Source organism: Falco punctatus, assembly GCF_963210335.1.
Source record: "Falco punctatus genome assembly, chromosome: Z".
In the NCBI taxonomy this organism is placed as follows: domain Eukaryota; kingdom Metazoa; phylum Chordata; class Aves; order Falconiformes; family Falconidae; genus Falco; species Falco punctatus.
The window spans coordinates 68,841,037-68,860,678 of NC_137586.1; the positions used below are offsets into that span (position 1 = coordinate 68,841,037).

General features: G+C 40.0%; 1 protein-coding gene across 4 annotated transcripts in view; it reads left to right on the top strand.

Moving 5' to 3' along the window:
- The first annotated feature begins 9 nt into the window (after positions 1-9).
- NCBP1 (nuclear cap binding protein subunit 1) overlaps positions 10-19,642 on the top strand; it is a 31,555-nt gene continuing 11,922 nt past the window's right edge. For 2 of the 4 annotated variants that reach the window (XM_080372977.1, XM_080372979.1), the window contains exons 1-16: positions 10-160; positions 348-436; positions 1,192-1,292; positions 2,582-2,738; positions 4,548-4,655; positions 5,191-5,312; positions 5,816-5,885; positions 7,432-7,647; positions 8,691-8,788; positions 10,125-10,188; positions 13,397-13,507; positions 14,745-14,809; positions 15,465-15,527; positions 16,868-16,942; positions 18,028-18,131; positions 18,952-19,074. In XM_080372977.1, the coding sequence (XP_080229103.1) occupies positions 127-160; positions 348-436; positions 1,192-1,292; positions 2,582-2,738; positions 4,548-4,655; positions 5,191-5,312; positions 5,816-5,885; positions 7,432-7,647; positions 8,691-8,788; positions 10,125-10,188; positions 13,397-13,507; positions 14,745-14,809; positions 15,465-15,527; positions 16,868-16,942; positions 18,028-18,131; positions 18,952-19,074 (1,600 nt within the window). In that variant the 5' untranslated portion in view covers positions 10-126. The remainder of the gene's footprint in view (positions 161-347; positions 437-1,191; positions 1,293-2,581; positions 2,739-4,547; positions 4,656-5,190; positions 5,313-5,815; positions 5,886-7,431; positions 7,648-8,690; positions 8,789-10,124; positions 10,189-13,396; positions 13,508-14,744; positions 14,810-15,464; positions 15,528-16,867; positions 16,943-18,027; positions 18,132-18,951; positions 19,075-19,642) is intronic. The other 2 variants (XM_080372978.1, XM_080372980.1) reach the window with 1 other exon arrangement.

Genomic DNA, 19,642 nt, shown 5'->3' on the forward strand with positions numbered 1-19,642 from the left:
GCGCGCCCCGCCCCTGCCCCGGAAGCAGAGGTGCGGCGGGGCTGGAAGCGGGCGGGCGGAGGAGCGCGCTTGTCTCTGGTCCGCGTGAGGCGTTACGGCTCGTCGCTCCCTTCTCTGCTTCTCGCCATGTCGCGACGGCGGCACAGTGACGACAGCGATGGTGAGCGTCGCAGCAGCCCTCGTGCCGGCTGCTTCCCACCCGCCCCTACCCGCGCCCCCCGAAGTCACGGGGCCGGTGCGGGCTGGGCTGGGCCGGGCCGTCGGCCGCGGGAGGGGGGTTTGGGTGGGATGCAGGGCGGCTGGGGCGGGGGCTCCCCGATGGTAACGGTGTGCTCGGTGTGTTGAAGCAGGGCAGCCCCACAAGAGACGGAGGACTTCTGAGCCGTCGGAGATCGAGGAGAGGCTCGAGTCGCTCATCTGCAGGGTGGGAGAGAAGGTAGGTGGGCTGCCTCCCGGCTGGGGCCGGGGCCGGGCGGCTGCTCGAGAAGGTCAGAGTGGTTTCTTGGGGTCTTCTTTTCCCCTTGCTCTGTGTTGTGGGTTAGCGGTTTGTCTGTAGTCGCCACCCAAAAAGAAAAGATTTGTTTTATGAGATAGTTGCAAAGTTTTCAACCTTTGCAAAATCACGTGGTAAAACGAGCAAGGACTTGGATAGTAGTGTTATGTCTTCCAGGCAGTGATAAACAGCCATCGAGCAGATTATAACTTTGTGAGAACAGGTGTTGTTAGTTCTAGTCAGCCAAGGATGTAAGGGAGTTAACTTTGTTATTGGCGCAAAAATAGAAATGGACACAAAAAGGATATGGCACAAAAAATGTGCTGCTCTAAAAAACAAGTTGTGAATGTGTTTCATTTCATGTTGCATTGTTAATCAAGGCTTAGTCAAATTACCAGGGTTACCCTGAGGCAGCGTTAAGCCTTGCATCCCAGGGGAATACTAGAGTTCTTTGCAGGGGAGGTTGGTGATCGGGTGCAGCTCTTCTGAGGAGTAGCTACTCCTTCTCTCAGGCCAGTGAGAGTAGTTCTTTACTGCTAATGGTATTGAATTATTGCTTTGAAAAAGGAGGTGACATAAAAGAATGCTCTTGCCTGACTTTCTTCTCTGCCACTTGAGAGTTGGGGGCTGATTGATATTCCTTGTTGACGATTAAACTTTTATTTTGTTATTTTGTTGTTTGGTTGTTTTTTTTTTAGAGTAATTCGTCTTTGGAGAGCAACTTGGAGGGCCTAGCTGGTGTTTTGGAAGCTGATCTGCCAAATTACAAAAGCAAGATACTAAGAATACTATGTACTGTGTATGTATGCAGGAGGTCTGGGCATCTGGGAGGTGTTCTTGTGTGCATAAGTTTTAAGTGCTTAAGGCAGTTTAAATGCCAAGAATGGCTTCAGTTCCTGAGTGCTGTTATAGCACAGAGTTTAGTTTACCACAAACAAAAGAAATAGAGGAATAAGCTTGCTGTGTTACTAGGTATAATTCAAGGAAAATAACTCTTTAGGTTACTTCGACTTGAAAAGTGCACAAAGGCTCCAAGCAGATAGAAGAAACCTTGGAGCTGCTTTTCAGTAGCAATGAGAACACAGTGATGCTGTGTAATATCCTGTTTCCCAATTAAATGCTTAGGAGCACCAGAGCTCCTAACACTTACTTAGTCTTATGAGCTGTGCTGGGTTTTTTGTTGCCTGTTCCTCTTCTCTGGCAATGAGGTGCTCGTGTTTTCCTAAGCCCATTTGCTAGAGGAGGGGAGCTGGGAAGACAAAGAGCTAAAAGCAGGCTCTCTGGTGGCTGCTGACAGCTGTCCTTCCTCTCCTTAGCAGAGTGCAGGAGCAGAGGTGCCCTGTGTCACTGGTCACTGAGCAGTGTTGGAGGGAGGGGTTATACAGGGTCTACAATAGTAGGTAAGAGAAATACGAAGGAGGGGTATGGTGAAGAGAGATCATGTTCCAGCCCTAGCCTATGCTCTGGTTTTGTAGGTAACTACTTTGTAGTAATGTTTATTAACATAAGGCAAATAGTACATCTTTTTCTATAGCAGTAAGACACTTCTTAAAGTATAGGGTTAGCTTACATGCATACTAAAATGGTTGAGGAAAACTAATTCTTTACAGTAGGACCTGGCCTTCTGTATGCTGTGCTTAAAATCCGTTACTTTGACTTGAGAAACTTGGAATCAAAATTAATAGTATAAAATGTGTACATCTCTTGTGTAAGCTTGCTGATGCTGTGTATTAAAATTATTTTTAAATTACAAACTTAAAACAACTTCTTACATCCTTGCATAAATTCTATCCCTTAACGTTATTTGGCCAACCCTCTGGAACACTCAGCAATTAGATATAAATAAAAAGCAAATAGCTTAAATGTACTTGAAAGTGGCACCTGCCTTCCTAAGTGACTGTAGAGGGAAAAAAAAAAAAAAGACTGTCTGAAATATTAACTGTGGGATAGAACTGTAAGGTCATGCTAGCACTTTTTTCATATTTACTCTTGGGACAAGCGTAACTTAAAATAAGCAGATTCTAAGATGCTATGCAGTTGCCACATGATGACTAAACAACTAACACAGTGTTTCTTTTTCTGTGTCAGTGCACGTCTGTTACCAGAAAAGCTTACTGTTTACACAACACTAGTTGGGTTGCTGAATGCCAGGAACTACAATTTTGGTGGGGAGTTTGTAGAAGCCATGATTCGTCAGCTTAAAGAGTGTCTGAAAGTCAATATGTATAAGGAAGCTGTGCATTTAGTAAGTGGTTTTTCATTTGTTTGGTTGGTTTACATTTATATCTCTTTCTCTCCTCCTTCTTTCACCTTATTTTTCCAAAAGAGCTGGGCCTTTCAGTGTGTATTTCAGTCGGTTTTGGCATCAATGTGCAGTGCGCTGTAAATATACCAAGAGAAAATGCACGTTATGTGGAAGTATTTCCTTCCTCATGGGAGAGAAATTATATCAGAGTTGCAAAATTGACTTCCAGATGTATATTTTTCCCAATGACAAATTTGCAGTAAACGCAGGTGCTCCCCCTAACCTGTCCTACAGTCAAATGTAAATGATAAGTGAAATTTTGTTGTGTTCAGAGGTGTATGATCGTTTTTGTGGCTCCCATTAAAAAAAAAAACAACAAAAAACAAAAACTAAAAAGAAAACTAACAGTCTGGTTCTTAAAAGCTATTTTTGATGGCTTTTATCAGGCTTGTGTTTTCATTCTGCTAATGAGGGATGAAGGTCAGGCAGGTGGTTTTACATGCTCTCTGTCTTTGAAACAATTTGCTCAGCTCGTGCCACTTTACAGATTTTGTCTGCAAAAAAATTAGTAGGACTTCAGCGGTGTCTGATTTGGAAGCCCAGTGCCAAGCTCACCAGCTTCTTTTGAAGCCCACTGGTGAAGATTTAAGATTCTGGTATGTTGTTGTATTTTGTCAAGAGACTGCTTTCAACAGTGGGACAGTTTTGCTAATAAAATCCTTGTTAGAACTTTTTCTAGTGTTCTGTCCCTTGGCTTCAGCTTCAGTTTCTCTGGTCGTGCTCATATAGAAATGACTTGTATGAGTAACAGCTAAGGGAGTGGCAGTGGAAGTCTTTCCTTAGCTTTGTCAAAAGCTTTTCAAAGACTATTCAGAGCAACGAATATCTGGAAGATAAGAGTTTGGTACTTTCCTCTGTTGCAGTTGCTCTTGTGAGTACTGAACTTAGTGCAAATATGTGAGATCTTAATTGCTAGAATTTTAGCCTGTACTGTCTGTTAAGATTGTGATGATGCTGGGAGCTTGGGTCCTTCTAGGGCCTTGTTTAAGTCTGAAGGCAGATCAAAAGAGAGGGAAAAGGAAAAAAAGAAGCGGCACACTCCTCTGCCCTAGATGTTTATTACTTAAATTCCCATTTCTGTCAGTCTGGATTTCTTACTAGAGTGCAGCCAATCAAGGATATGTTCCAGCTGTGGAAATTTTTTTCTTCCCAGGCAAATAATTCCATTCTATTCCTAGCATGCCATCATTTCTGAAACCTGGAAATGCCAGCAGTTTTTACATGGCTCTAACTATCTGTATTTATTAATAAATAATTACAGAAATTAATCGTGTATAATGGCATACAGATTCAGCACTGCTGTTTGTCATCTGGACTCACGAAGCAACGAATCTATCTTCAGCTTTTTGGAAGCTTTTTTCCTTCAACTTCTGTAACTTTAGTGATGTGGTACCATTTAGAGTAGATAGAAGCACAAGGGTTTTTTTTCTGTATTATTGATATGCGTGTCCTTGAATGCATACTGGTGTTTCCCACCTTTCCGTAATAAGTATCACACATGCAATGTTATGGCAGTGAACAGACTACAGACATTATAAAGAATGATATATTAGGCAGTGCTTATGGTACCTGTTTTCCAGGGTTGAAAGGTGGATCTGTACAGTGTGCAGTTTTTCTGCCTTCGTAGTATTGAATGAATATTGTACTTTTATTGATGGGTTCTTTTAGCCACTTTAAGTAATGTTTATTCATTCTTGTGCACTCAGTTTAAAATGTATTAATTTAAAACATTTTTATTTCTTTTTTTAGGTTCGTTTTCTGTCTGATCTTGTGAATTGTCATGTAATAGCTGCACCTTCGATGGTGGCTATGTTTGAGAACTTTGTGAGTGTGACACAGGAGGAAGATGTACCCCAAGTAAGCAAAAGATCCATAGGCTCCTCTAGTACTGTTTTCACAATTTTTCTGTACCATTGCTTCTGTACTTATGCTTAGAATAGGGGACTTCTAGACTAAGAGAACAAACCAAATGTACTGTGTGCAGTTTCGTTAGTTTGAGTAAAAGGAGCCTGTGGCAATCAGAAAATACATGCATTCAGTAAGAAGGTATGGCCCTTTATAGTGAGAGGGCTGAAGTGACTTCATTTTACTTTGCTTTGGCAAGTGCATAGGGCCCAGCTCATTCTGCTATGTCAATAATCTCTAGAAGGACTGTCAAAGTGATACCATTTTTTAAGTCTATTTGTCACGGTTCAAGTTAAAAATGATACGTGTCAAGCAAGAATTTTTTTTTTTTCATGGCTTGCCAATCCTGTCTTTAACTGCTGGTCTCTACATCCTCCCAAAATAATAGTTTTGCTAACACTTTAATTTAAATTAAAACAGGGTATGTGTACCAAATCTTTTGGAGCTTACTTAGTATACTAGATTTCAGTATAATTCTTTCCTATAGGTACGATGTGACTGGTATATGTTTGCATTTCTGTCATCTTTGCCTTGGGTTGGAAAAGAGTTATATGAAAAAAAGGATGCTGAAATGGATCGTCTCTTGTCTCAGACAGAAAGTTACTTGAAGTAAGTTGTAACCCATTAAAAATACTCTTACCAGCATCTATTCAAGTATGGATTAATAGCTTTGATTATTGCTCGCTTAAAAGTACTGTAAAATCTTAGCTCTGAACCATTCTGTGGGTGAAAAAATCCCACTGAAAATAGAGCAGGTGGAGAGATTTTTGAATTTGAAAAGTTTTATTATCTTTTCTAGTTGTAGGGTATGTTGAAGGGCTTGTTCTGCTCATTCTGGAGCAGCTGCAGTTACAAGTGTGCTGTGAATACTGATAGGTTGTTGCGTTAGTGCTCTGCAGTGTGACTGCTTTCTGTCTAGGTGCTTCAAGTTAACATTTTTGTTATATAGAATATAGGAATAGAGATATTTTAAGTAATCACAAACCTGGTTTTTATATACTGTAGACCTCATCAGCTGAAGAGATCAAATAGTAGTACGCTCACAATAAGAAAAAAAATTCCTGCCCTAAATTAGTCTTTTAAAGGTCAGGTTTTCTTTCCTGTGTAAACAGACGCCGCCAGAAGATTCATGTACCCATGCTACAAGTTTGGACTGCTGATAAACCACATCCACAAGAAGAGGTGAGTGCCTTCACATTGCATTCTTTCAGAAAGCTTGAAAAACAATTTTTATTACTAGGATAGTCTTTTTATCGTGAAATTAAAAGGCACCTCTAAAAGTATTTGAATTTTCTCCTGTTTGTCATCAATTCTAACCAAGTTTTACTGAGGAATTCTCTTCTAAGTCTTAAGCCTAAATACAACGTTTTAAGGGATGAGTAGGAAAGTGTTTTGTTTGCTGACAGTTCCCTGAGGAGATATTATAAGTGAGGAATGGTTGTAAATTGTAGTATTTCTTTTGGGATTGCAGGTACAGGGCTTCATGTTAAAAGGACCTTTATGAAAAGCAGAATGTATTTCCTTACTTAACCCTTAATGTCTTCCTTCTGCAATAAAGAAAGCTTTGTAGTGGCTTTGCTTTCTCAGCTCTGGGGAGTGCTGAACAAATATGTAGAAACTGTATGCAGCAGTTAACCATGCTACCTTTCACAATTAAGCTAAAAATACTGGGAGGGAGAGGTGGCATCTGGCTACTTTTGGGTGGAATTTGCCTTTTTGGATATTCTTGGTGGTTTTTTTCCTCTAAGTTTGAGGACAAACTTAGCTGGAAAGTAAGATCTAAATTGGTCTTCTCGGAAGTTTTGGAACACGGTGCACTCAATTTTGTTCACTGTTCTGATTAAATCAGTCTTAATTGTATTGTAAATCGTAATTTGGAGAGAGAGGCTGGCTGATTATGATTGATTGGTCAGTGCGAGTATTCTGCCTGCCCAATATCTGAATTTCCTTATTTAGGAGAGATTGGCAGAGTGTGTTTGAGACCATCTTGCCCAGAATACTGCAGACATGACTGTTCACTTCAGGTGCTAGCTGTTACCAGTTTTGTTCCCATTTTGTAGTGTGATAATTTCAGTGAATGCAAAACACTTGCATGTAAAGACAGTTACACCTTGAGAGACTTGTGTTCAGTAAGGCAAATGGCCTCCAGAGTTCTCGGCCTGCTTTTAGGAAGAGAGTGGTTAAACAAAGCAAGGCTACTGCCAGTTGCACAGGTGTCTGTGCCATCTCTAGGAGAATGCTGGGACTCACAATTGTGTTGAAAAGCATGGCAAAGGTGTTTAATATTTGACAGTATTGTATATGGTTTAAGTATGCAGTAGCCGATAGTTTTGATTGGGAACAGCATAGCAGTCCTACAGAATAACTTTCCAATTTTAATGTTGATACTATGTCTGTTTTAAAACCACCAATGAGCAGTGACTGAAGTAATTTTCACGGCTGTAGTTTCGCTGACAGATTCAAAGGATGACAGTCATGCTCGGACTCCTGGTCTGTCTGTTGTGTTGAAAAACCTGCCTGTGGTCAAATTTTACTGACACAATGTTGTGTGGGATTAGGAGCAGCTCTGTCATTTAGGGTTCTTAAATTTACTGTATCAGCAGTTTAAGAAACTGGGTTTTTTTCTGAATGGAATACAGAATTTAAGAAATAAATTTGATAGTTCAGGGAGCTGCCAGCTTTCTTACGAGATTCAGTGCATCTGATGTTTCTCACTTTTTTCCTTCAGTATTTAGACTGCCTTTGGTCTCAGATTCAGAAGTTGAAAAAAGACCGTTGGCAAGAACGACACATTCTGAGGCCCTACTTGGCTTTTGATAGCATTCTTTGTGAAGCGCTGCAACACAATCTGCCTCCATTCACTCCTCCACCTCACACGGAAGATTCAGTGTACCCGATGCCAAGGGTTATTTTTAGGATGTTTGACTATACAGATGACCCTGAGGTATGTGATCGCTGGGCGGGGGTCAGGGGGTGAGTGAGTAGATCTCACAGTTAGGTTCCTGGGGCAATGTTAGTCAAAATGTGATTGATATCCTCTTTCCCAGGATAGTGAGTTGTTTGAAAACCACAAGCGGTTCTGCTTTGACACTTCTGTGGGAATGACCTAAGTGACTAAGTTACTACACAAACCAAACCTGTGAGGAGCAGAATTTAGGGAGCGAGATGTTGTGATGCTTTCATTGTCTAATGTCTCTAGTAAAACTGCATTCACAGAATTTGACTTTCCTTCCATGAAGTTGGTGACTTGGGATTTTTTCCAGGCTAGGTGTTTATTGTAAAGTTTAAAGACTCTTACTTAATTATCTGTTAGAAGGTGTGGATGCTTATTGTGGAACAAAGGAGTGCATAATTGAGGTGGGTGAAGGATCCATCTATCTCAACAGCATCTATGTCTCCAGCGTTGGTCAACAGCAGATGTATAAACAAAAGTATAGGAATAGGAAAATAACATATACTGCTCTCCCCAAGTGCTTTTGTACCTCCTTTTGCTTTAAGTCTGCTGCCTTTTACCTTCATTTATTGTCCCTGGTTTTTTGCAAAGAACAAAACCAGGACTCTGTATTCTTTCCACTCTATCCTGGACATTCCTGGCTTTCTTTCTTTGTAATATTCCAACTCAGCTATGATTTATTATTTTTTTTCAGGCTGCATGGTGGTAGCCTGCTTGATGGCTCCACAGGACAGAGGAAGAAGCAGATGCTCCATGAACTTATAATAGTGTTCTTTGATTTTGTTTCCATTTCTTTTTGTTCTGAGTCCTAGTACTCGTTTTAAACATCTTTATTTGTTTGTGTTTGGTTTGTGTGGAACTGTGTCACACCAGCTTCTCAGCCCTGAAGCTTACAGGACAGCTGAGACCACACTGTGTTTATGTGGAAGCTGGTCTGGTTTTTCCACCTGTAAATGTATGTAGGATGGCTTGCTACCTATAGTACCACTGCATTAGTAGTGATTTCTCATGAGTCTTAATTCTTTGTTTACCAGGGCCCGGTCATGCCTGGCAGCCACTCTGTTGAACGATTTGTAATAGAAGAGAATCTTCACTGCATCATCAAATCCCACTGGAAAGAGAGAAAGACTTGGTAGGAAGAGCTTAGCAGTATGGGGCCCTGGCACTTTTTATATGCTGTCATGGTTTCGAGGCCGTTGGGGATATGCAGAGTCCTGGACTGGTTAGACAAGAGCTCAGGATTAGACGTTTCCTAGACTATTTGATGAAACTTGATTTACTACATTTAACTATATTAAAACATTGCCTGGAATACTGTGGGTCTGTAATATCAGATAATGGATAGTCTGTATGAACCAAGAGTACAGTGGCTCCTTGGGAAGGAAATTCCTTGATAATACAGGATATGCTGCAAAAACTATGCAGACACACCTTATTCTTCATGGGAGCGCTGGAGATGGTGGGTGTGTTATGCTTCCAGGAATTTTGAAGCAGCTGATTTGTTGGGGCACAGTGAGCCTTGAGCTTGTTCATCTGCAGCTGACTGGTATTAAATGATCACACTTATGCTTCCTATTCCTCCTTGCCTTCTTCTCTTTGGGATTACGTGGCATTGATAATTGAGGTCACTTTGCAGAGGGACCAGCAGATTGCATTAGTTTGAGTTCAGCTGTGCCAAGAAGCAGTCAAGGCACTTTTCTTAATTTCTGCCTGAGTGGTATCTGATGTAGGTAATTGATAACGGAGATGGTTTACCATACATAATTAGCTGTGTCATGCTTCCAAATGTAAACCACCAGACTTTGTATAGTATGCAAAAAATGGGCAGAAACAATGTTTTTGGTGATGGCATGTGATAAAGGTTTTTGGTTGCAGCTGTTTGGTTCAGCAGAAACTAGAAATTCAGGGTTGTTGCAGTTACTGGGATAGTCTCTGGTAATTCTCAGAGGAAAGTAAAAGACTGCTGGGGGATAGAAGGTTTAGCAGAGAGGTAGAAGTAAAATCAAGGAAGTAGCAGTTGTTTGCTTTGTAATGTGATAGGTGACAGTGAGCTGATTAAAAGATGAAACATTTGAAGCCTGAGAGTTTTCTATATAACCCATTAGCTTCAATTGTGCTTGCAAGTCATTCTGAACTTCTGTTGTTGGGGGTTGTGGGTTTTTGCCTTTCATATATGCATGCCAGAATTACAGATCACCATGACTTTCTGCAAAACTATTTTGTGTAGCAAAAAAGTACATCAAGTGATGTAACTACATAGCTACGTCACTTGGTGTGTCCTTGTTCTGTTTCTGTTTTAAGTGTTCTGTGGATTGAGAGGCAGTCTTTGGAAGGATTGTTGATTTGTTTGTGCTGCTTTTGTGTGGACTCTTGCCCAGAATTAAGCATTTGCTGTAACTTTGTTATTTGACCTTTATATTGCCTTTGCTGTATTATGTTTTGTACTAAATGTATCTATGGTTTTGCAGTGCTGCACAGCTGTTGAGCTATCCAGGAAATAACAAGATCCCCTTGAACTACCACATAGTAGAGGTATGGATTTTATAGATAACCTCTTTTGTACCTCTGTTATTTCCCAGTTAGTTTCATGATAGGTCCATTAAATTAGTTTCATTTTGGAGTCAACCAGAACCTTGTTGACTTCAACCAATGGCTTTTAAATGAGTGGATTATATTCAGTTGAGTGTTATTTTTGTGCTTTTTGTTGTCATTTTAACTTGGTGCATGGAAGCGTTGGCCAGGTACCAAAATGTCTTAGTGCACAAGTGATCCAGGTTGTGGCATTTCTCAAACTTTGAGGGTTTTGTATCATGCTTCTAATGTATCATGCAGTCTGAGATGGCTACATTTGAGTCACTTTTAGTGTTTTGTTTTTTTTAAAAAAAATGAATTAAAATACAAGAGGAAATGGGCGCAAATTGAAGTGCAAGAAAGTCCATTTAAGCATGAGAAAAAAAATCTTTTTTTACTGCAGAAGTGATTAAACACTGGAGGAGTTTGCCCAGAGAAGTTGTGGCACTTCTCTTGTTGGAGAAGAGCAAAACCTGGCAGGACACAGCTCTGAGCCACCTGCTGTAGGTGACCCTGTCTTATGCAGGGGGCTTTTGACTCCAGTCAGGCTCAGCTGTTCTACAAGATTTTGTTTGGATCTTTTAAATGATTTTGTTCCGCTAGCCCTGGAAAGAACTTGCAGTGAAATAGCAGTGTGTTTCCTCCATATTAGAGAATTTTAAATAACTGTAATGTGTATCAGAAAAGCAGCATAGGTTTTCTTTTGCTGCCTCCTTCAGAGGGTCTGTTTTCAAGATGCAGAGCTGTATAAACTTCATAATTTCCATCAACAGTTGAGAGGCATGCAGAGATACCAGTGATAATGTCATATAAAGGCTTTATGAAGAAGTACCTGTAAGTAGGAATTTCAGGGCAAATTATTACAGGAAATAATCTTATGTAGATTTATCTTAATAAAAGTGGGATTGAGAATTCCTCATGGCACCAAAATGGCAAATATTCTGAATGCTGTAAAGTTGCATTACTTTTGGTCAGCTTGTTCTTTTGTACTCTGAATTTGGAACAGAGGAATCTTAAAATTAACAATTTTCCTCCTTAACATTGAAGTAGCTTCAGTGCTCTTTACCCTCAGTATCCTGAGGGCGCTGCATATGGCTGTATAGCTATGTGCTTTATGCTTAGCTCTACACTAATGCTAACAAATTGTTACTGCAATTCCTGTCAAAATAAAAAAAAATTCCTGACACTTAAAGGCTCTGGAAATTCTTTTGTTCAGAAACTTGTAGGATGTGAAAATAGCAAGGGCTTGCATAGATTAAATTACTGCAGAGAAATGCAAGATTGGCATACAAATTCTTTTACTATTACTGTAATTTACATGTTCTTGCAATTTTGAGCTATTTTAGAATATTGACTTTAGTACTTGTCTATGACTGTTTAATGAAGCTCCAGAGTTTTTAAGGCTTAGTGTGCTTTTTTTCAAGCTGCTGTTCATTCTGCTTGCTACTGCTCCCTTGTAAGGTGGTCTCTGTTAACAATCAAGTTGATGACATAACAGTTTAACAGTTTAATCTGTGAAATTTCACTGACTTTTTCAGTAAGTCATAAAAGTGTAAGGTAATGCGTTCCAACAAATAAAAGGAAGTGTTATTTAAGGTTCAGAATGTAACAGGCAGAAGTAAATGTAGCCTGAAGGCAGTTGTCAGTACCTTCCCAAGTATGCCTACTTTTGAGGTCCCTGAGGCTCCACATCGTACTTTGTCGAGCTGAGCACAAAATGCTCCATGCTGTTTGGAATGTCTGTGAAACACTGAAACGTGGCACCTTTCTCTCAGTAGCTGCTTACACATGTACATGGGTATTTCTGGTAGCTGCAAACAGAGAATGTCTGGGCATTGTTGTTGGCTTGTTGGACTGCTATGCCCTATTGTGCTTCTACAGGTTTTGGTACCACTTAATGCTTGAGAGAGTTTGGACATTCAGATCATCAGTGTCCTGATCTTTCTTGTGGCCTTGTTGGTTTTGCAAAGTATGGTATGCCAATTTGAAACACTTAATGTGAACATTTGATAATGAACATGCCATGAATACGACAGATAGTTTTATGCAGCATCTCAAACAGGTTATGCCTCATCATCCAGTTATTTCCTATCTTGAGAAAAGGAGCAGTTTTCTACCTAACAGAGGCCCTCCTACCTTTTTGCAGTATTTGTCTAAACAGTACGTTGAAATTATACTGTCACAGAAAGGTTCTCCAGCTCCTTGTAGTCTCTTCATGCTTTCAAATCCTTCCTTAGAATAACAAGTTCTAGTCAACATGTTTTCGTGTGCTGTTTGTGGAGTCCATAAATGAATGTTGATTTCTTACGCTAGTAAGAAGATTTTTCTGAAGCTTACTAATTTAAGCTTCAGTTCTTCTGTGTTTATTGAGAAGTTAAGGAGGAAATTAACCAACCATAATGAATCAGATTCCTGATTCCTTTGATGTAATTTAAATCTGAGAATGGCATGCAAAATAAAACAAGTGCAGAGGTGAATGTTTTACAGTGATATCTTTTCATAGCCCTCAAAGATTGACATGCTGTTTCTGTAGGCAAACCTGAAAATAAAAGCATGAATGCTGACCACAGGATTGATTTTGGTTTTCTTAGAAGGATCCTCTGCCAAGGGGTACTGAGGATATACTTCTGTTGAATGAAATGCTAATTGTAATTTTCAGTTGAAAGTTGTGGCTTTCTTTACTTAACTTTCTGTATAGGAGAAAGGAGGACACGACGGAAAAGGTACAGATGTAATTGTAATGCAAATAGTCTTCATACTAAATGCTGATGCTTCGTTTAATATGTTTAATATTTATATTTATTATGTAACAGGATCAGATGATTTCTGCTTTTCTGAGATCATGTGGTAGCACTGCAGTAGGTCATATTGTAACTATGCCCATTTCTACAGTTATATGGTGGTTTTGTTAGATACAATAACTGTATAATGCCGGTGTTTTGTTAGTATGGAATGCTAGGGGCAGTTCAGAGTGGACTGTGTTAGTACAGTGTAGGGTTACCACTACCTTTGAAAGTTCCTCTTGTTTTTTCCTTGAAATATGCATTTCAGAACAATACGGGCTTTTGGGATATGTAACTGTTCAAGTTTGATGGCCCCTACTGCAAAGCTGAGGGTTTTGCAGGCCATGTCGGACTGTCCTCTGATTCTTTGCCTTCCTCTCTTACAGGTGATATTTGCAGAATTGTTTCAGCTTCCATCTCCACCACACATTGAAGTCATGTACACAACACTACTGATTGAACTGTGCAAACTTCAGCCTGGCTCTTTACCACAAGTTGTATCCTTTCTGCGCTGCTGGAGAGCGTTTTTAAAATGCAGTCTTTAGTTTGTTTTTTCTGTACATGATGGGATAGCAATAAATACTGGCAGTACTAATATTTTACGGCAGCTGCATGAAACTGCCTGTAACGTGATCACGAAAGAGTAACACAGCTCACTTGGCACAGGTCTAGATTTGCCAAGTGAGCAAGACTTCAGCTTTCTGGACAATGTTCTGGTACTTCCTCTGACCTTCCCAAGAAGTGCTGTCTTGGTGAGGGGATACAATACAATGCTCGTGTTTGTCACTGCAGCCTGTTCAGGTCTGGACTGTGGACACACTAAAGGCTAAGAAGGATAGGAAGTGACAGATTTGATCTTTTATTGCAACAATGGTGTGAGTGCTCCTGTTTTTTCTTAGTAGGAAGTGCAGCAGAAGATTTAAAGGAACTTGCCTGAGTTCCTGGTCAGTGTTCCCACTAGGAGCATTCAAAAGGTCAATAATCATCTGTCTGCTCAGACAGGGTGGCTGAATGCTGAGGAAGGAGGTATGACTCCCAGCTAATTCTGGCTATTACATTGTCCCTAATTTGCTGTCATTTGAGATCATTTTAGATCAAGCTGAAGACTGAGAATGGAGAAGGGTTGACAGATGTCAATCTGCTGGTAATTTCATATCTAAATTTTCATTCTACTTCATGATACCACTCACTGTTTGCGGATCACATGATGTCAGTGACTAGAACAAAGTCTGTTTCTAGAATTGGGTGGACATCCATCCAGAAAGTTTGTAATGTTAATAGGGACACTGTAAGAAGGTTAAAGACCTTGTTGGGTAAAGTCAGTGCAGGTGCAGTTTCTTAAGCCTCCAGTGATGATCAAAGATTGTTTGTGGATTAGCATCAACAGCAGCCATGAAGCTAGGCTGGTGAGATTACAGAAGTACTCTGTGAGAAGGTTGTTGTCTGTTCACATCAGTGCAGTTTTGCTTGTTGCATGGTAAGAATTCAGGTTTTATGTGGAATAAGCCAACAGTCTCATTGCAATCCTGGAAGAAACCCAGACTGGTATTAGAGGGTGGAACTCACAATATGCTTAATTTTTTCTGTGATGAATTTACTGTGATTTACCTGATGTTGGAATAGACCCAGGGAGCTTTCAGTACAAAATGTTGATGATACTCTATTAAAAAACTGAAAGGAGTCACATCTGACTTACCTAGTGCTTTTCAGTAAACCTTAATAAGAAACTTTCAGCTTGCACAAGCCACAGAAATGCTCTACATGCGTTTGGACACAATGAATACAACATGTGTGGACAGGTAAATGTGTTTTGGAGACAATGGAAAATATTCCTCCATATCCAATGTACAGGAAAGTGTACTCAGAAATCTTTTAGAACTCCTTGGTGCTATTCAAGGTGTGTTCTGGGCTCTGGCTTTGGGCAATGTAAAGAGAAGGTGGAGGACTAACTAATGGCGTCTGCTTCCCAGAAAGACTTCCCTGGAGGTCACAAGTCTAGCTGTCTGTAGAGGACAGTTAAGGTATGCCTGCTCCATAGTGGTCTGGGAGGTGACTTGGAAGTGGAGTTAATGGTGCCACCCAAAGGAGGAGAATGGTACCGATTTTGTCCTTTGAGTGAAGTCTTCGTTTTGTGGGAGAGCTGCTAATTACTTAGCAAAAATGTGGAAGTTCCGTATTCACAGTAAGCTTACATTTTAAGTTAGTTTAATAGGTCATCTCTTTGTATGAAACAACACAACGTGACAGGCTGTCTTTTTTGTCCATAAAAGCTTCTTTCTGACTCTCTGAACTCAGTCTTACTTGTCTGTCAACATAAGTGCCTGTTTAATGTGGTAGTAGCTTTACAGTTTAGGCTTGCCTTTGAAAAGGAGAATGCATTTATAAGAAAATTGCAGCTGCAAGTTTTCGTGGACTTCTGATATTTAATGGAGCTTTCTTTTTCTTTTAATAAAGATTTATTAACTGGTTTTCTCACCACTTGAGCAACTTTCAATTCCGTTGGAGCTGGGAAGATTGGTAAGTTTCTTCCCTTTTGATTTGAACCTGATACTGCTAAGACCTTAAAAGACCTTAACATTTCAGACTTAACCAGGAAGTGTCACAGCCTAGTGGCCCTGTTAATTGCTTTCCTCCATCTCTTCAGAGATACTTCTTAATCTGTTCACCACCACTCAGTGGGAGATTATCAAGATAATCTCTGTTGTCACTGTATTGTCCATGGTGAACTTTGTGATAAATCTTAAGCCAGTGTAAGCGTTCCTAAACAGGGGGAAGTAGAAGTGAGATTTCTTCAGTTTGTCCTGCACCCACAGTCAGTTGCTAGCAAATTCTCCAAAATTACTTCCTAGTTCATTTCTTTCTAATGGTTTGCCCTGACTCTATCCTGTATTCATTCTGTAATCTTGCTTTCTGTCCTACGCTAAACCTTTTATTATAACCTTTATCTGTGAGACCTTATGATCTGTTTCGCTCCTGCCAGATCCTAGCACCTGAAGTTCCATCAGAGCTGGCTGTGCCATCCATTCTTACCATGCCAAATCTTGAACTTGCATGTCTAGCGGGAGCTCTCTGGGACTCTGTCAATGTCTAAACACAGGTTCCCCTGAGCTCTCCATTCCAGGCACCTATGTAGCAAGAGAGATCACCTTGGGGTTAAGTCCCCTCCAGAGTAACTCCATAGCCTGCTACTGTTCATGCTTTCTGTAGCAGATCTGCCCAAGTGTCCTTGTGGGCAGGGGTGCAACCCTTCCTGTGACGTGTTTTTGTGGCTTTACTTAAGTTCCTTGTGTTGTCCTCATGTGGAATTAAGTGCTTGCTGGCTATCCTAGTATGCATCCACGTTGACTGACCAGGCAGCAACAGTCTTCAAAGAGCTGATTTTTTCTTTGCCTGGATGTTTGTTGATGTCAGTGCCTCAGTGCGGGTCTCTCACAAGCTGCTGTTTTTTCAAAAATCATGCAAGTGACTGTAATTGAGACTTTTCTTTGTCTGAAATGTGTTCAAAATCAGCCAGAAGTTCAAAAATTCCTGTGAGGGAGGAACAGACTATGAAGTCACACAAGGTTCCTTTCCTAAGGAAAAGGAAAGCCAGCTAACTGTAAGCACAGATTATTTTTAATCTATTGGGGAAGGGAAGCTACTTGAAAATACATCACATGGAGATGAGATTCCAAGAATTGTAATGGCCAGTAAGGAAATAGTGATAAACTTACCTCATTGTCTTAAAATTGCCTACTGTAAAACTGTCAGGCACTCCAGTTGTCCTGACACCATGATTGCTTTGTACCTATTAGACCAAAAGGGGACTAAAGCACAAATTCTTTTGCTAAAAGCTATCGTATTCTGTCCTATGATAGGTCAGATTGTCTTACTCAGGACCTTGAAAAGCCCAAACCCAAATTTGTGAGAGAGGTTTTGGAAAAGTGCATGCGGTAAGTAAGATCTTTTGATAGTTGCATTCAAAGCAAAGTTTGACCTTTGCTTCTGGATACTGGCACATTTGTTTTGAACTTGACTCTTGCCTTAGGCTTGTCTGTTCTTACAATTCAGTTTCATTTAAGAGACAAGTCTGTATGATTTTAATCTGGTTTACCTCCTGTAGAGTGCTTAGGACACCAGAGAGAGGATGAAACAGGTGAAGCAGATGGTAGTGAGCTGTCCGTCCCAGATATGCATACCTATAGTTACAAAAAGACATGCTTCACCATAGACATGGAGAGAGATGAAGTTTAGGTAATATTCCTGGGAAGTATTCAGCGTTCACAGAAATGGAGGGAACTGATCATTAGTTATCCTAAAACCTGAGAAGCTATAATCTTGATCCTTCTAGATGTCTCTGGTGTTCATTGACCTTAAAACAAACAAACAAACAAACCCCTGAAACCCAACAACAAGAGTACACAATCAGGGCTGAACTTAGTTGAAATAGAGGGATATAGGAAAGAGAAAGAGCGAAATGTTCAAAAAGCTGGTGTTATGCAGCGTCCTACATGAAAATTCATCCATTTTGGGGTTAATTCAATATAGGAAGTGTGAATGTGTTGTACTGTAAAACAAAAGCAATTTTTTCAGTGGCACTCTTCCATTTCACTGAAAACTGGTAGCAAAATTAAGCCTCTGTAGGAGTGAAATAAGCTGGAAAGTAAAATGAAGACATACAGTTTAATATTTTTTTTTCTTCATTGAATACCAACATCTTACTAGTTTTCCGCAGCACATCTTAGGCTTTTGCCTAATGCATCCTACCAGGCAGCCTCTAAATCTTTTCACAAACTAAATTAATTGTATGAGGATGAAACTCCAGCATCACAGAGTTCAAATAGAAAGCATCTGCCAGTAAGTTCGGTTTACTTAGCTCTTACTATCCATCAGAAACTACCATTCTGTTGTATAAACATCCTGATTTTTGTTATATGAAAGTTTAATACAGGAAGGCCATTGTAAAGCAATCGCTTTAGAATTAGCCCTGGTGTTATTCCCGTTTTAATTCTGCTGCTGTGAAACTTGTTATTTCCAGACTCTCCTATCATCAACGAATAATAGACATTGTTCCTGCAAGTTTTTCTGTCCTCTGTCCTGCTAATCCAGTGTGCATTTACAAATACGGAGATGAAAGTAATAGTAAGTATTAGAGTTACTGAGGGGTCAAGTTGAAGAAGATAGTGTTTCAGAGCAAGGAAGTGCACTAAATTGACTGTAGTATCAGTTGACTTCATGAAGAATACAGCTGAAAAAAATATGCATGATTTTCATATGGGTAAATAGGCTTCATGTGAGCAATTAATATATATTAAGCCTGGATCTCTGTAATATAAGCCTCTCTGTTACTTTATGAAGAAAAGAAAATCCAGATACTTGAAGTTACTCTTGTATAGTATTTTTTGCCGGAAGTCTAAAATTGAAAAAAGTAATCAATTTCCCCTGTTTGGGCACAATACTATGCGTAAGTCAGCATGTGAAGTGATAATATGAGTTTGTTTCTTGAACTTCATGAAACAGTAGAAGATTTTACTAGTGAACTTGGTTAGTGAAGCATACAGAAGGCAGCAGATGATGTAAAGGTTGAGGTAGAGATACACCTTATTATTCCTTTTATTACTTGGTAAAAAGACAATCCTAAGCATAAAAGTGTCCTCATCAAATATACAATGAGGAAAAAGAAGGAAGTATTGTATTTTTAAGAAACTGGTAGAAGCTGAAGTCAAGCTTTAGACAGGAGGGTGATTACCTGACATGAGCTCTAAAGTTTCTACTCGGAGTTTTGAATTATGTGAAGGGTAGGTAATCTTTTGAGCAGTTTTATAGTGAAGTGGACAATGATATTGAAAGCAGCTAGTTTTGGGTCTAGCTGGGAAGTGTACTTGTTTCTCTGAGAGTCCCACTGATGTTAAAAATGCTCACTTGCCTTCCACATATTTTTGACCTCTTTGCTTTTGTTTAGGGTCTCTTCCTGGATATACTGCGGCACTGTGTTTAACAATTGCAATTAAAAATAAGGCCAGTAATGAAGAAATCTTCAGCATTTTAAAAGATGTGCCTAATCCAAACCAGGATGATGATGATGGTAAGATACATGCTGTTAGGCTTCAGCAGATTGTAATTTCTGTAGTGTGTAGACTGAACTGCCGTCCTGTGGAGCTATGAATGTGATAGTAAACAGAACTGTGTGTTTTTCCTTGTTATTCAAAATATTTTCCTTCTTGTTCAACTGTAAGTTGATTTCAGCTTATCAGTAAATGGAAACAATGTACTATTGTTAGGAGGTTTTGTAAACCTCTTGCCAGCCTCCCTCTGCAAGTACAAGAGGTAGCCTGGTGCTTGAAGTGTGCTTTCATGTGTTTATTGATGGAGGTAGCATGAAAGAATTTAGCACTACTTTGCCTTCAGCCACAGAGAGCAGTTCATGCTGTTATCCTCACCCCTGAGCTTCAGTGCTTGTGCCCTGAGAGCTTCTGTCTTCTTGGTGCTGTCCCATGATAGACGAGATAGCCAGCCTGCTGGCTGTAGTCTTCTATAGATACAAACTCATGATGGGACTCTGCTCGTGTTCTTTTTAGCTTTGCAGCCACAGACAGCATTGATTCCTAAAGCCTGTGTGTTTTGGGGAGAGAGGAGGAGTGCAAGACAGAGAA